Raw genomic sequence first — 18458 nt, 5'->3', positions numbered from 1 at the left:
TTTTACTTGATTTGGAGATAATAGGAACCACCACAACATGTTGAGTTGACATGGTTGAATTTGTCCCTTTATTCTGTGTCAGAGGCAGGTCCTGAACCAAGGTCCTCCTGACTACAAGGTTCACTAATGCTTCTCAATTATTATTAAAGCCTATGAACCTAGAACAAACAACCTCAGCAATGAGTTTAGCCCAGAACAACAAAATGCACCTCAGAGGTGTGTGTACTCCTTCTATAAGAGCAAGATGACATGTTTCTGTGTTGTGAGTCAAGCCTCAGAGTCAGGTCTTTTATTTCCTCTGGGAAGATATCAGCTGGAGACAGGGAGGTTTATTTTTCTCCTGAAGGGAAAGAGTAGATAAGGCGAGGGCTGGATGATTGTGCTGTACAAGTTCAGAGTGTTCCCAGAGACTTTGAAAGCAGCTTCTGAGCGTGATGGATCACTTTAACGGCATTATAATTCCTTCCTGCCTAAAGGGAAATTACTAAGAACAGGAGCTAGTTCTAGCAAGCCATATTTTATTTGTTATTCTTGCCCATCATATGAATTTAGCCCTGAAAAGAGGATGCATTTTGCTCAGGACTTATTCTGGGCTTATGCATGTGAACCTTTCTGTGTTTTACTTTGAGAACTTGGGGTTCCATTTAAGGCAGTCATTTAAGCCCCTCTACCATCTGAGTCAATTCTATCCATCCAACTGAAATCTCTCATCATCCAAACATGAAATCTCTGCTTTGGACAGTCTCTGCATTGTCCCCACCCAGGTCTTGGACATTCCCATCTCTCAGCATCCACTAATGCTGTTACCCATCTCTGCTATTCAAATGTCTCATCTTTTGTGACCCTCTTCCAGTTTCACCTTCCTCAAGAAACTTTTCCTCCTCATTCCAGATCACAACCATCTCCTCTTGTTCTGAGGTCTCCTTGCCCTTCAAGTCTATAGCACTCATTGTGGCATTTATTTAATCACATACTTTCATAAATTGTCATGTTCCCTAATTGTTTCTTGTGTGTTTGCCTTATATCCCTAATGAAACTAAGGCTCATGACTTCTCTTTTTATCCTCCTTCTACTGTGTATCCCATAATTATTAGTCTTAGTCAGTAGAATGTAAACTCCTTGAAGGCAGAGATTCCTCCTTCTTGCTTGTATTTTTAATCCTAGTTCTTATCACAGTGCCTGATACACAGTAAGTACTCATGCTAATTGACTTGACAGTGCCTCATACAGTAGGACTTAATAAATATTTATTGAACTGAAGTGAAAAACAAATGAAACATGTAAACCCTGATATACATTAGAAATGACTAAGTCTAATTCTAGGGAGGTTGACAAAATGCAATATAGGATAGATAGGTGATCATGCATACAAATTTGCTTCAAAGGTATTGGCAATGCACTAACTTATATGTTTCTTTGCCTTCATATAAGAAGGTGGGGGCAAAAGAGTATTTAAACTCATAATTATGGATAAGAGCTTAAACTACAAATAGCCCTAACTGTAAAACAATATATTTCACTTTTAATTCCTTAAAGGAATTTGTATTACTGATTATCTTACTAGAGATAACATATGAAATTAGGTAAAATGAGGTGACATACATAAAGTGCTTTGTAAACCTAAAAGACATACAAATGTTAATATTAGTTTTGGTTTTTTAGTTTCAGTGTTTTTATTTAATATTTTATCTTTCCCCAATGATATGTAAAATAAAATTCTAATTCTTTCAGTTCTAAAATTCCTTCTACTCTCCCCCCTTGAGAAGGTAAGCAATTCAATACTGATTTCATATATATATATGTATATACATATATATGTATAGATAGATAAATGTAGAATATTTTCATGTAAATCATGTTGTAAAACAAAATACAGGCAAAAAAATACTTTCAAGAAAAATAAAGAAAAAAGTATCTTTTAATCAGCATTCAAACACCATCAGTTCTTTGTCTGAGGATGGATAGCATATTTCATTGAAGTCTTTCAGAGTTTTCTTAGAGCATTGTATTGCTGAGAATAGTTAATTCATTCATAGCTGATCATCTTTTAATATTGCTACTATTTTGTACATGGTACATTTCACTTTTATCAGTTCATGAAAATCTTTTCTAAGAGTATCTTGCTCATCATTTCTTAGAGTAAAGTAGTATTCCATCATCATAACATACCACAATGTGTCCATACCACAAATTCCCCAACTGATGGACATCCCCTCAGTTTCCAATGCTTTGCCACCATATGTCATCATAGCAGCATCATTGTTATTATTATTATTATTAGTCGTAGTAGTAGTAGTAGTAGTCATAGTAATATAGTAGTATTACATGGGAGAGTAGAATGATATACAAATGTACTTCCTAAAGCATACCTTCTGGTCAAATCCCCCAGCATGAAAGGAACAACAGACTGGGTTCCAGGAGATTTAGGTTTTAGGCTTAACTCTGCCATAATTCATTGTGTGACTTTCAGAAAATTCATCTCACTTCTCTGACTCTCAGTTTTCTCTTCTCTAAGATGAAGTTCTTGGATCACATAACTTCTAAGGTCTTTTCTAGCTCTAACATTTTAAGGGTCTATAATACCTTGGAAATACCAATGTCTAACAGATCATTCCTGTCCATGGATTACTGATGAAAGAAGTTGAGAAAACATTCCAAACAGACTGTGGGGCAAAAAAAGGCAGGGCTTACACAAGAGAGCCCTATTAGAGGTAGCTCAGCTTGCATATTTGAAAGATATTCTACAAATAGAAGAATTCTACATCAAATGTTCCAAATATGGCCATATCTAAGGAACAACTCATGACAACATTATTTTCAAACAAGATCTGACTCTGCAATCACATTTGATCATTGTATTGCTCAGAATATTTTTAAGTCTATTAAAGCTGTTTGCTCTTACAATGTTCTTATTATGTTTTCCTGGTTCTGTTCATTTCATTCTGCATCATTTTATATAACTCTTCCCAAGTATCTCTGAAACCACCCCTTTCATCATTTCTACAAGCATAATAATGTCCCATTACATTATATACCAATATTTGTTCAGCCATTTCTCACTCGGAACTCCTTTAGTTTTCAGTTCTTTGCAATAATAATAATAAAAAAGAATTGTTACAAATACTTTTATGCTTAAGAGTCCTTTTTTTTCTTTAATATCTTTGTAATGCAGATAGTTCTCACTTTATGCATATTGGACTATATATAAAAAATTCTGAAAAAATCCATTCTGAAAAAATTCCCCCCAAAAGTCTATTTTTTTTTTTTACTAGACAATACCATGCTTTCTCTCTTTACTCCTACCCCTTAGCTTAGGGCTCTGCCCTCCCCCAGAAAAACAACTCTGTAAGTGAAATCTGAAGAATGGACCACCTAGAAAGACTGCCACCACTGAAGTGGTGTTGCCAGATTTGAGAGCTTGGATTGAGACCTCCAGCACTCAGAGGGGAGACCTTTGCCCTGCTCCACCCAAATATCCTGCTTTGAATGTCTGTCTTCTATTCATCAGGTACAGTGTGTTTATGCTCCCTCACTCATCCTCTCCTATATATGTCCATGTGCAGTTCCCATGTGTCTCCCCCTACCCTTCATCCTTTTGGTTAGATCAGGTTCCCATATGACTGTCCTGGGTCCCTGTATGTTTCACAACCTGTTCTTGATTCTCTGTTTGCCCCGCCCCCCATATCCTTCAACCAAGTATTGGCCTCTTTCCTCCAAAGGAGCAGCCCCATTCTTGCCTCTCTTCTTCCCTCCCTTTCCCATGGATAAATTCACATTAAATGGAACTGTGCAGAAGGGATCACTTTGATCATGTGAGCACTGTCTATAGGCTTCCTATGTTCTTCCTGAGTCAAGGAAATTCATAACTTACTGAGTTTTCCATTTTGAGGGCTTTGACAATACTTAGACCCTCTTTGGCAGCTAGAAAAAAAAACAACTTAGGTTATAGCATTCACTATTGTAGAAAGCTACCACCAAATGTCTGGGGTTGGGATGAACTACTTCCTGTTCCAATTTTCTTCTTCCTCTGCTCAATGAAGGAATTCTTTTCATATTTCCCTTGGTCACAAAAATTTCTAGTTACAACTCTAGTGACAAGCACCATTCCTTCTCTCTGGAAAGAGGCAAGACGAATTTCCTCTCTTTATTAGCCTACCTGCTGACATAGCTTGGAGTCTAAATTACAATTTCTCCCTATTTCTCAGTAGTTTAATTGTAAATAAGTATAAATTCCACTCCTTCCTTAATCTCCATTCCCTGAGCCATATCTTTAAAAACATTCCAAGCAACAGTTTCTATTTACTAAGCTACACTAACCCACAGCACCAAGATGTGAAAGGTGCAGAAAAAAATTTATAATAATAATAATAATAATAATAATAATAATAATAATAATAACTAAAGTTTATGTAATACTTACCAGGTTCCAGAACCTGTGCTAAGTGCTTTATAAGTATTTCATTTGACTCTCACAATAACCCTTGGAGGTAGATGTCATTATTATTCCCATTTTATAGATGAAGAAATTGAGACAGGTTTAAAAGACTTACTCTAGGTCATACAACTAGTAAATATCTGGGGCCACATTTGACCTTGCATCTTCCTGACTTCAGGCCCATTGCTCCATCCACTGCATCACCCAAGTGTCTCAAATGAAACTCAGAACTTTGTATACACCAGTCCAAATTTCCTTTAAGGTAAGAAATTAAAAAGAAAAACAAAGCAAACAAACAAAATGCTCTACCTTGCCAGCCAGGTTTACAGACAGGTTTCACATCCACTTGTACTATGACATTTTCTGTTGCATGTTTTTGACCACAATCAAAGGCAGTGACCATGATCTCATACTGGTGTTGCCTATCATAGCTGAGTTTCTCCGTGTTTCTGATATTACCTGAAGAGATAAAGAAAACACAAATAAAGAAGACTGAAAATCAGTTCAATATCCATAACCCACAATGATTTTGATTTCCTCTGATTCTTTCCCCTTCAAACCTGCAAGAGAAAAAAAAAGGAAATTTCATCCTAGGTCCCCTTTCAACAAAATTTTAAATGGCAAATGACTGTGCCTTCTCTAATTAGCAACTGCCTTGTGATAACTGCTAGCTTGAGGTTCCTTGTTAAAACTGAATAGCACTAAAATGGAAGTGAATGAGTTGGTGTTTGTCTTGCTCCCAGAAAAACTACCCCTGGAATCTGTGCACATGTGATTATAATCCTGATCATATCTAGCAGAGTGTTCACCTGCAGCAGACTCTTTGGAAATGTATTTAGACATGTGGAGACAGGAAATACCGCTTTATCTCTGAGCACATTTCTCAGGACCTGTCCCCAGGAAAGTTCACTGCCATTTTCTGATATCATTTTGCTACCCAAATGGGAAATTAAATCAGCAAGAAAAATGCCCTCTCCTTTCTGACAGCTACATAAGATAACAGATTCCCTGCCCTGATGACAAAGTCATTACATCTCTCTCAGGGAGAATGAGAAATCTTTTTCAAGTCATTTCTTGTGGTAGGTTCATTTTTATGTTCTGAAAAAGGTACTGTGACCAATAGGTATAATTTTAATTATTTTTAAAATTATTATAGCTATTATAATGTGACTCTTGCTTTCAAGGGCCCCTAGGTAAGGCCTATTGTGCATTTATTTATTGAGTTTTTTTACCTATTATTTCTATTCAGAGATAAAAATGTCCTCTAGACAAGAATAACCATATTATTGATTTCTTAAAAAAAAATGGAACCTAGTCTAATCTCAACTTACAAATGAAGAAACTGAGGACCAGAGAGGCTAAGTAATTTGACTAATGTCATCAAATAGAAAGTGGCAGAGAAGGGTTTTAAACTTAGCTTCTGACTTCAAATCCACCATTGTGCCATTAATTTAAAAAGGAATTGGATTAATCTTATAGGGGAAAATGGTCAAGAAAAGAGATGCTTTTCAGTTGTGTCTGACTCTTTTTGACCTCATTTGGGGTTTTCCATTAAAAAATACTGGAGTGATTTGCCATTTCCTTCTCCAGTTTATTTTATAGATGAGGAAACTTAGACAAATAAGGTTACTTGTCCAGGGTCACACAGCTAGTAGTATCTGAGGCTGCATTTGAACTCAGAAAGGTAAGAACCTTAAAATCATGGGTGCTCTGATGGATGACATATTTCCTAAATCTCTGACACACAGATTGACCTAGTTTTTCCTAAGGTCCTACCTTACTCAGACTAGGTTAATCTTTTCTTTAAATGTATTAAAAGCCATCCTTAAGAATTAATTGGTCCAGAGGATGAATACAAAACATCGATTTAACTTCCTGGCATCTTAGGTTTAAGAGCCAAGAGGCAGTGAATAAGCCTAACCACCACAGAGAAAGGGAAGTTTTCTTTAAATGAAATAATGCTACAATTTTATTGATATATTTTCTTCATTTGTAAGTTGAGATTAGACTAGGTTCCATTTTTTTTAAGAAATCAATGTTATGACTAAGTCAAATTATTTTTATGAATTATTAGATTGTCTTTGAGTGTTTCATTTTATTCTGATCCTAAATTAAAATCACCAGATTACCATTACCTGGTTTATGACATCCTCCTTAGCAATGTCAATTAAACAAACAAAACAAATAAAGATAAATTCAATGTTTTAATTCTATTTCACTCATTCCTTTTTTATTCTATTTCTCTCAGTCAAATGAAAAAGTGCAGTTTATGGATTTGGAAAGTTTAAGAAAACTGAATCATTGATTTAACGTAATTCAAGAAAAGAAAGTCATCACCTTTCCAAATCTCATTTCCCTCATATGTAAAATGAAGATAAATATGCCTAGACTAGGTAGCTCACAGAGTTGTGAAGAAAGTATTTTGTAAGCAGTTTTTAAAAAGTTAAATTTAACAATAAAATTTAAATAATTATATTTCATTTGCTATATAATAAAAATTAAAATCAATAAAATTTAAATAATTATATTTTATTTAATATTTAAATAATAATAAAACTTAATAATTAAAATTTCTCTATGGATCTAAACTATTATGCTGCAGTGAAGAAGGGTCGGATTTGGAATTAAAGGGAACTGAGTTCAAATCTTACCACTGCTGCTTACTATCTATATGACCTTGGGTTTTGTGGTTGGTGGTGTTCTAGTCATGTCTAACTCTTCGTGATCCCATTTAGGATTTTCTTTGCAGTGATACTGAAGCGGTTTGCCATTTACTTCTCCAGCTAATTTTATATTTGAAGAATTGAGGCAAACAAGTTTAAGTTTCTTGCCCAGGGTTACATAGCTAGGTAGTGCCTAAGGCCAGATTTTAACTCAGAAAGGTAAGTGTCACTTTCCTCAGGCCAAGCACTCTATCCTAATTGCCCATTATCTCAATGCCCCATGACTTTAGGTAAATCCCTTCAAAGGATTTGGAGTTGAAAGGGCCATTTAATCCAACTTCTCATTTTATAGATGAAGAAACTGAGGACCTGAGAGACAGTATTATGATCAAACTACCTGAGGTTGTAAATGGAAGAGAAAGTATTTGACTCTAACTCCAGAACTGTAAGGTGAAAGTATAGCATGAAATTATCTCTAAAATCTTTTCCAGCTGTAATTCTCTTTGGACCTCAGTTTCTTCATCTGTGAAATGAGTAAGTGGGAGTAGAGCTGGAAAAAATTCCTTCCAAATATGAATCTATATTCATGTGTGAAAAATTATTCACTACTTGCATGGTATTATGCTAAATGAGGTAGGAGACATAAAGAATCATGAACCAGAGCCTAGAACTAGGAACTCTTCCTGTCATTACTACTTGCTTACTCACAGCAATTCAAATTGTTTCGATACTTTAAGAAATTGTGTGACTTTAATTTAAGAACTTTGAGAAACAAGTCCTCTTACTCATGCTGCTTGGACATCATTCAATGCTTGGGAAGCCAGGATTTATTGATCAGTGTCTGAGGATTGGTTATTGGGTGCTCCCAACCAGATGTGATAAAGTGTTGTTGGTTTTATGATCAGAAAGAAATGGGCTCAAATCTAATCTCAGATAAGGCAAGCCTGTTAACTTCTCTCGGCCCCACCATCCTCTTTTGCAAAAATGAGAAGGACAATAGCACCTACCTTTCCTGGGTCTTTGGGATTAAAATCTTAAAGTGGCATCTAAAGTTCAGATTTTTTTCTACTAATTCAGTTTCCTTATTCCAAGTTAACATAGTGTTCAAACACAAAACCATTTTAGTTGCTTTGATATATAGCTGTCTTTTTTTTTAATAGACAATTGGTTCAGTTGAAAATGATTTAAAGTATTTTGGGCTTTGTGGAGGAGTTTTATAAATCCTTTTAATATTTTACAAAGTTTATTTTTAGTCTACTTCTAAGGCCATGTTTGTGTCTGTATTAAAGGTGAAAAATTCAAAAGGGTTCAAAATGCTGTTGCTAAATGAGATAAGCAAAAATAAATGACTCCTAAAACTCACTAGCAAAATGAATTATAGAAAGTTCAGTTCTCTGCTTTCTAAAGTTAAATTGCTTAAGAGATACTCATCTTGAAGGAAGAAGCCTCTATATCCAATCTGTATAACATAAGCAAACCACAGATTGTTAAATATGGTCCAGAGATAATTATACCAACTGAATCCTTGGTCTCAATTTGTTGCAGTTATAGTTCCATGACAATACTAAATGAAACTGTCTGAAAAACTAATTTATTTCCTTCTACAACAAAATCTTAATGTATGGGAATGTGATCTTTTATTATTTTAAAAAATATAAATAAATAATAGAGAATAAGTAGAATATCCAATATTTTGATCAACTAAGGTTTGGAACTTTTACAAAGTTCAAATGTACAATTTTCTTTATGAAGTAAATCTGTCAAGTGTTATTTAAATTAAGTGAAGACTTTTCAGATTGGTGCTGTTTCTCATACCAGGGTCTTTCAAAGGTGTCCTTAAGTTTATGATCTCCTATTTGGTCAGGATTGACTACTTTAGCCTTATATGAGCAGTACACCCTGAGCCTGTTGTCTGACTTAGTGAGCTATGTGGTAATAGGGAAATGATCCAGATCTACCACATATTTTTCTGGAAGGGTAGATAGACCATTCCTTTATTTTTAAACCCTCAGATACTGATGCTTATGGTATGTACAAAGCACTATGGAATTTACAAATATTTGCAAAAATATTGTTTTCTAGGATGCAAAACATACAAACCTGTTCTTAGTCTGACTAGGCCAGCACCCCATAAATAGGCTGGTAAATGACAAAGCTATTTGAAAAATGGAAAAGCAGAAGGGGGAAAAGATTTGGAAATAAGGCATAAAGCAAACCCCCCAAAATGAAGAAGGAAGGACACAAGGCAAGACAAAGAAAAAAAGGAAATACAAAAGTTAATTATGGTAAATATTTTATAGTCCAACAATGAGATTCTAAAATTGGGAGATGTGGATTCTGGTTTCTGCTCCATTTCTAACTTTAGACATATGTCTTAACTTTATTATCCTTCAGATTCTGCATCTCTAAAATGAAGATATAGAAGAGAATAGTCAACTCTGCCCAACCTATATGATGTGGTTGTTGTTTTATTATGTTTCATTTCTTGCCTCTTGTTCTTTTCCCAGATTGGTCCTCAATGTTGACAATATTCTCGTGCCTTTCCCATCCTCCTCTTCAAGTATAAAGGCAGTTAGGTGGCAAAATAGATAGAGTACTGGCCTTGGAGTCAGAAGGACTGGAGTTTGAATCCTGCCTCAGACACTTGAGAGTTAGTAGTTGTATGACCTTGGGCAAGTCACTTAACCCTGATTGCCTGGTATCCAGGGTCATCTCCAGTTGTCCTGATTCTTATTTGGCCACTGGACCCAGATGGCTCTGGAGGAGAAAGTGAGGTTGGTGACTTAGCACAGCCCCCCCCCCCCCCCAAATCCAGTTCATGTATGTCATAACTTCTCTGATGTCATGGTCTTCTTCAAGGATGAAAGACAAACATCATCATCAACTCTTCAAATACCATCTCATTCAAGTGGTCTTTTCTGATTATCCCTGTTGTTGGTGACCTCTTTACAAATCATTTTGTATACATTTTTGATTTATCTATCTGTATATGGATTGTAGTTACCCATTAGAATGTAAACTCCTTGTGGGCAGGAACTGTTTTGCTTTATTTTTTTATATACACAGTAATTACTACATTGCAAGGTGCATACTATGGTACTTAATAAATATTTGGCAACCTATTATAGCTAGTATCTCAAATCTTTGATGAGAAACCTAGAAGCCAAGGAAATATATCCAGGAATTCAGTCTGATTTTTTTTTGTCAAAAAAAGATCAGCTGCTTATGAAGAATTAATATCTAAATCAACTAACTGAATACACTAATAGTTTTAACTGTGTTCTAGCCATTACCAAAATTTTACTTTTCTTATTCCAAACAATTAGGAATTATTATTGAATTTTGTGCCCAATAGGAAATGAGACCTAGCCATGATTTTAAAACATCTTGAAGTTGAAATTAAATTAAAATTTCCTATCTGAAGCTACTAAGGGTTTTTAGCCTCCAAAAAGGTATCTCCCACAGTAGAACACAAGTTTATCAGGGTAACCTTGAATCATTCCAGTCTAGATTCTTTGCTTCAAAATACTGCTTGTGATTTTTCAAGATACATAGGAAAGTCAGCTATGAAAGTAGTGAATGAAGGCTAATTTTGGATGTTTATTAAGATGGGAAAGTCTGCCATATTTTCCCAGAGATTCTTACTTCATTAGTTTGAGGACCACAGTCATAGCATCACCAGGGTCAGCAGATGCTTCCCAAGTAAGCCAGTAATCTATTTCAGCTCATGTTATAAACCAAAGATGAAGGCAGATGCATAGAAAAAGACCATTATTCACTTTTAATGAGACAGCCAGGGAAATAAATTGGCATATGTTACTTAAGTAGCTCATCAAAGGTGAGTAATTATCTTTCTCAGCTGGGACAGTAAGCCTCTCTGATAAAGGAATTTGCATAGCTGCTCTGATTGGTCTGTAATTATCTAGCATTAAATTGTTGGGTGATTGGGGGGGGGACTTGGTCAACAGCAAAATCTTGAAGACTCATCACAAATGCAATCTTGGATCACTTATCTTCAGAAGAGCAAGGCTGAGGTGAGTCTTCCCATTTGGTCACTAATAAAGCAAATGGCACCAGGAGCTGAGAGGTGAAAAATTTAGTCTTTTTTTTTTTTTGCCCAAACTTTGGGACCTCATGAGACAAGCTGCATATGCATTAAAGTGTTAGTCAACTAATTGGATGCCCTAACTATTTTTTGATACACTACACAATGGTTTGCTTTTCCTTCTCTGACTTAAACTTCTTATCTGTATCATATCACATCATTTTCTGTTTTCTGAGTATTGGATTTGTCTCCCCAAATCAGAATATAAATTTCCTTAAGACAAAGATGATGCCTTCTTATATCCTTCAGAGAGTATAGGAAAATTAGTCAGTTGTTTAGGGATAGATCAGTACAGTTGTCATCAGAAAGACAAATTTGAATCCTGCTTCAGATACTCATCAGATGTACAATCCTTGGTGAATTATTTTGCCTCTATGACTCAGTATCCCTCTCCCCAGAATGGAAATATTAGCATCTAATTCACAGGGTTGTAATGAAGATCAGAGATTATTTGTATGGTTTGCAAACCTTAAAATGACATATAAATAGCTATTTTATCATTATCCTTATTGGCATACAGCATATCTCCTATAAATAGTTGCTGATGAAATATTAAGATATTTATATTGACTGGGTTGAAGTGAATTGTGAATTTCCCCCCCTTCTAAACAAAGTCTTTCTTCAATAAATTGGTAGGTCAGTCAACATACAAACAATATAGAAAAGAACATCAGTGTTCATAGGCATTATCAGTTTTGTTCAGATTCAGATCACACTCATCTGCTCAATAAATTAAAAAATGACAACAGGGTTATTGGGAAATTATTTCACTCTCCTTTAAAAGACATCAAGATGAAGATAACCATAGTGAAATTTTCTTAGCAAAATCAACATTCTGTGTCTAGGGCACCTTAACATAGGCTCTTTGGCAGATCCTCTGTGTCCACCTGCCTCAGAGGACTGAGCCAATAAGCAATAGGAATTTGTTTGCTTTTATTCCTTCAGCTGTCTTACTTTAGAACAACATTTAAATGTTGGTAGAGTTTTCTCACTTAACTCATAGTATTGAAGATTACAACCGGTAAAAATTAAGGTATTAGCCATTCAAGTTAATTTTTCCCACTTCAACAGTCCAGACAGAAGGTATATTCTCAAAACCACATCCCTCTTCAGTAGCATTTCTTATATAGTAACATAGTAATTTTGGCTCAAATTTTCTAAGAGAAAATGGTATGTTTTCTAAAAATAAGTATTTAAAAATTATCAAATACCTCCAGTGACTCCTGACTAAAATTGCTTTCCAAATCTTGTCATTTAGAACTGGTAAAGGGATTTTTCCACTGGATTCCTGAAAGTATTTTAAGGGAATCTTTCTTGATTTAGATAAGGTAGCATTTTGCTCATTTGTTTGGCCAAGAATAAGGGGCATATATAGCTCAAAGGATTAAAGATTTAGAACTAGAAGGAAACCAGAGGTCATCTAGCCCAGCCTTGATCTTATGAATTAGAAAATAGAGGCCAAAAGGGGGTTATAAGGCTAGCCCATGGTCATATGGGTAGAACTTAGTGGTAGAACTTAGATTCAAACCCTGTTTCATTAATTCTAAATCCAGAGTCTTTTCCATTATAGTCTATTGCCTTCAGAAATCACCACCAGCAGGTAGATAAGGAACACTTGATGGTTATCAGAATTAGCTTACTATTGAAAGAAAGTTCTTTAAATGTAACATATCTATATAAAAGCTGATGAAGACTTTCTGTCAAAAATCTGATTAACTCTAAATGTCTAAATCTTTGTAAGTACCTAGATATGCAGCATTGTTTGAATAAAATATCCCTATGTGATATTGCTTTTTAGAACCAAGAGTATATTCATTTTAAAATCACTTTTGAGACATTGTTAATAACCTGGATGTAATGCTTCTCAAGTACAACTTAATAGGATATCAGGATCTTAGCATGGGAGAGGGAAAGGCTTTGGCATCAAAAGGTACACAGTAGGCACAATACAGTTGTATTTTAGAATTCTGGCTCTACTTTCAGATGGAGGAATTCATTTTGGTTTTCCTCTATAAAGCACTCACCATTTCTGTCAATGGCAAAAGGCACATCACTTGTGACGATTTCATAATTACATATCTGGCTAAACTGGGGAGAACAGTCTTCATCTATGGCTTCCACTTGCAAAATGCTGTCATAGATCTTCCCCTCGGTCACCACAGCTTTATATATGGTCTCCTTAAAAGTTGGTGCAAACTCATTCACATCCTTCACTTGGATGTGGACCACTGCCCTAAAAACAAATAAGAAAGAAGAGAGAATGAGCCAAAACTACAGGTCAAGTCTAAACAAATCTCTGAGTATGAAGGGTGTTCAGAAATTCTCAGGTTCAACCTCTAATTTTTTTCCATTAAAGATTTTATTTATTTTGAGTTTTACAATTTTTCCCCTAATCTTACTTCCCTCCTCCCAACCCCCACAGAAGGCAATTTGTCAGTCTTTACATTGTTTCCATGTTATACATTGATCCAAATTGAGTGTGATGAGAGAGAAATCGTATCCTTAAGAAACATTAAGTATAAAAGATAACAAGATCAAATGATATCAGTTTTTTTTCTAAATTAAAGGAAATAGTCCTTGAACTTTGTTCAAACTCCACAGTTGTTTCTCTGGATACAGATGGTATTCTCCATTGCAGACAGCCCCAAATTGTCCCTGATTGTTGCACTGATGAAATGAATGAGTCCATCAAGTCAGCCTCTAATTTACCAAGAATCTCCTCTGAATCATCTCAGGTAAATGATCATTCAACCTTTTCTTAAACATTTTTTATGAAAGGGAATTCACTATCACTGGCTACTTATACTACTTTTGTGTAGCTCAAATTCCTAGAAAGTTTTTTCATGTATTAAGCTAAATTCAATCTTCTTTCTTTGACTTCTATCAACTGTTCTTAAGTCTGCCTTTTGGAGGCAAGCAGGATAAGTCTAAGCCTTCTGTCTCTTGACAACCCTTTGATGTCAGAATCTGGGGTGGGGTGGTCTACTAGGGTGCTCCAATTATGTATTGCCTTTTTCATCATTTCCAAAAGAGTAAACATTTTGCTTGGTCAATTGCTGCAGTCATTTCTTTAGACCAGGGATATCACAATCTCAATGTGTTCTAAACACTGAATGTTATTGATAGGTTCTGGGCGGGGTCCTCTATTTACTTTGGGGGAATCAGAGACAAGCCCTGAATTTACACAACCACAAGCAGGGGGAAGAAGTGATACAGTATTAAATTTGGATCACCAATTAATTAATTGATTTATATCTAAAGTAATATATCTGAGCCCTTACTTTTCCCTTCAAAAGGAGTACAAAGTTGGGGTGAGTGGGGTTTGGAAGAGGACTGAATCACCAGCTATCACAATATGAAACAGTGATGTGTCCTCATTTTTCCACTGGCTGCTCTACTTTGGGACTTGTCTGACTTTTCTACCAAGTCTCAGAAAGCTCATTATTGGGAAAAATTTCATCATCTTTCAAGCTCTCATCTTGGGACTCCACCTCATCAATACTCATTGTCTCTTTAATTGGAGGGTGGAACCATAAATTTTAAAACTGCCACTTAAGGGAGAAGCTCAGCTCAGAACATTTCTTCATTTTTCACCTGGCTGTACTACTTTGAGATTTTTCTGGCTTTTCTATTATGTATGCCAAATTGTGTACCTTCTCTGATTCTCTGCTAACCCCACTTTTCAACTTTTGTGTGTTGTCTTCTCTCATTAGTTTATAAACTTCTTAAGGGCATAGACTATTTTAGTACTTAACAAATGTTTATTCACTGACTGACTACAAGGTGATCTTTAAAAATGGAAGAGCTATCCAATATGAAAGAAGAAATGAGATAAAAATTCTTTACTTTTTTATATTTCTTTGTCATTATTTTCATCAATTCATTTTTTTTTAGATTTTTTTTTTTACAAGGCAAATGGGGTTAAGTGGCTTGCCCAAGGCCACACAGCTAGGTAATTATTAGGTGTCTGAGGCCACATTTGAACTCAGGTACTCCTGACTCCAGGGCTGGTGCCTTATCCACTGTGCCACCTAGCCACCCCCTATCAACTCATTTTTAAAGTAAAATTTTCTACTGAGTTTTCGCAGTGTATTTTTTAGCACAACTCTTTCAGTAGGTGAACCAAAAAGGAAACTTAGAAAATAGGAAGATTTTCTCTACTTCACCAGTGAGAAATATTACCAAAATCTTTGGAACAAATATGAAACAACAAATGAAACTGGGAAGGTATGGGTATAACATAGGATCTTTATAAGTAAAGTCATTCTTCTAAAATGATAGGTAGCCACAAATAAGTTATCATTAAGAGGCTATAGCATTCAGTATTTATTTCTTAACTATTCATGAAACATCAAAGCAGCTCTTCAACCAGAACTATTATCCACACATGCAATAATCAGGGCTTTGATTCAGGGAGTGGGGAATTACTTTTGTGACTCACTTGTGAGATTTCTTCCAGTTGGTTCCATGAGGTCCTGCCCCACAGTCGTATGCTTGGATGATGAATGTGTACTCTTTCTGTAGTTCACAGTCAATTGGGCTTTTTGCTCGGAGCCGACCTTCTCCCGATGTCTTGTTTAGCACTACAGCTTCAAAGGGCATTTCTTGACCATGGATTTTAAAAGCACAAATTTCACCTGCAAGGTTAGGGAAAAAAAAAAAACACTGGGTAGATAGAATCCACTAAGAATCTCCTGAGAGAGGATTATGTTTGGCAACTGACCCTATTTGTAAACTCAAAATATACTTAGAATTTTTTAGTGGTCATTAATTCTTTTAAAAATATTATTTTAATTAAGAGCATAACATTTTGATTGGATCTTAAAAAACATCTTATCTGGTTCACTGATTTTATAGATACTAAGATAAATGGGACCCAGGAAGATTCAGAAACTTCACTTCTATGGAGAGAGGCGCTGTGGGAAGAAATATGAGTAATGAATTAACTTTTAAATTTATCTTTATGGGAGATACCTTTGTTTGGTTTTTAAGCAGGCAAAATTTTACCTTGCTATAAACATAAGCCCCAACCCCCTAATTTTACCTCTTTTTCCTTTTTTCCTTTTCCCCCTAAAGTATTTTACTTCATCTACTTCCCTTTCCCAATTTTGAATCAGATAGTTTACAGATGTGCATTTTCTTCTTTGGGCCAATAAGATAAGACTATGAATCACAATGAGTTGTTATCCCTTTGTACTAACTAGTCCTCTAGCAGTCTAAAAAAATCTAGAATCACAGATATATAGTTAGAAGAGACCTAGGAGACCATTTGCTTTAACCTCTTTATTTTACAGATGAAGAAAGTAAAACCCTAGGATATCAAAGGACTTTCCCAAAATTGGGAGCAGCAGAGGCAAGACTTAAGTCTACAAGTTTCTTTCCTCCATACTATATTGCCTCCTTAGCTTTATCAGTCCCAGTGCTCTGTGTCATTAAGAACTTTACACATGCATTGTTGCTAAATAGGTGCATTCCTCCTTGGCATGATTTACATTTAGCTCAAGTAATTTTTTTTTTCTGTGGAAATACTAAATCCATCAACTTCAGGCACTTACTGTGTGACCCTGGGCAAATCACTTACATGAACTCTTTCAGTCAATCATAGACTAGGTTCATGTACCTGCTGTAATATGACCAGCTGACACCAATTCCTACTTCCTCAACACCTACAGATGTGTATTTTGTAAAGGGAGAAGATGTAATCACAGGTCTTCAATGTACAGGAAAAATGATGCACAAGAAAAGTTGTTTATGCACAAACTCTTCTGTAAATAAGGGCGTTCAACTAGAATGACTTCAAGCATCCTTTCCAGTTATTCTACTATAGCTATGTTATTGCCACAATCTATAGATTCAACAATAGCCCACCTTTTGCTGAGTTGGATTACCTCTGTTCCACTAAAATTAGAAGAGATCTGGGATTACTAAAAGAGTGGGATGCCAGCTATGGGAATGACTTCCTCCACCTTTGATAAGACATCTCTCTAAGTGTATGAAATATAGAACTGCAAACCTTGTAAAATACAAGAATATTCTCTAAATAGACCCATTATTTGCAAATACGAAGAACAGATGCTCAGCAACAATAGTACCCCATACCTGGGATGATCTATTCTGATTCATCACTCACAGAGGGAAATAATTCCCCACTTAACATAACAGCAACTTTCCTGGGGTCTTCACTAACAATGTTTCCAAAGATGGGCAATCAATAGCAATCTTAACTTAAGAGTTTTGTTTTTATTATTTCATTGATCCACAATTTGATTATGAGCAATATGTTTTTACACTATCAGACTCTGGTATTCCCTCAAAGGCACCTCATTGTGAAATATACAAGACAGAATGATTATAAGACAGACCCAAATGAGAAGGCTGTTTTCAATTAAGTCTCTTATCCCTCCAGACTATTTTACATTTCTCTATTATCATTTTGGTTACAACAGTATCTTTAGGGGTTCAGAAAAATCTGCATTCAGGGAGATAAAAAGCATTTAATCTGATCCACAAGTTTAATTTCTGCTGTGAATTTAGTTTGGGATGAAGTAATGAACTTCTAAAGTGCTTGACTTTTGCTTCCTTTCCCAAGATCAATGGCAGCTTGTGAATATGACTAATGAATGTGTCCATACTGATTCTGTGGGATTCTTAGAAATGCAAGAGTCACAATGATTCCAGATCAATCATTCTATTTCTCTTTCATGAACCAAGTTAAAATGAAAAAGCTATGGATAATTTTCTTATGGGGAAATATCCAGTTAGAACCAAAATATTCTCAATTCTGAAATAGGAAGAAAGAAAATGAGGAGGGAGGAAGAGAGAAAGAGGAGTAGAAAAGGTGAGAGGAGGGGGGAAAAGAGAGGCTGGGAAAAAAAGCATACACAAGGAATTTTCACCCACTCAAGTGGGATAGAATCACAGTTTCTTTAAGAATAAGAATTGCAAAATCTGGGACTTGGAAGGGATGTGAGAGATCAGAGATCAACCTGTGAAAACCAGAAAGTTTTATTGACCTTTTTTTATCCCTACCTTATTCCTTATCATGGAGATAGAGTTCCCAGGTATTAGGTTTATCACCCTTAATATAGTTGGACCCTTCTGTACCTAGCTCAGAAGTTTTAAAATTGAGTATAGGGGCTGGCAGCAGACTGATAATAAACTGGATGATACACAGGGGACCACAGCACTGACCTTCAAAATAGGCAGCACTTCACAAATGTGAAGTGGCATTGCAGTCATTAAGAATGAGAACCCA

The 18458-nt window shown here is 35.5% G+C and overlaps 1 protein-coding gene across 1 annotated transcript in view; it reads right to left on the bottom strand.

The window, feature by feature from the left end:
• Positions 1 to 18458, bottom strand: part of CLSTN2 (calsyntenin 2) — a 987453-nt gene that overhangs the window by 208293 nt on the left and 760702 nt on the right. The window contains exons 7-9 of the mRNA XM_074211649.1: positions 15645 to 15840; positions 13228 to 13436; positions 4745 to 4894 (exon numbers count right to left, since the gene is read on the bottom strand). Of these exons, the coding sequence (XP_074067750.1) occupies positions 4745 to 4894; positions 13228 to 13436; positions 15645 to 15840 (555 nt within the window). The remainder of the gene's footprint in view (positions 1 to 4744; positions 4895 to 13227; positions 13437 to 15644; positions 15841 to 18458) is intronic.

This window comes from Macrotis lagotis, chromosome 1, assembly GCF_037893015.1.
Source record: "Macrotis lagotis isolate mMagLag1 chromosome 1, bilby.v1.9.chrom.fasta, whole genome shotgun sequence".
Taxonomy (NCBI): domain Eukaryota; kingdom Metazoa; phylum Chordata; class Mammalia; order Peramelemorphia; family Peramelidae; genus Macrotis; species Macrotis lagotis.
The sequence above is the reverse complement of the archived record's forward strand: the minus strand, read 5'-3'. Positions and strand labels throughout refer to the sequence as shown.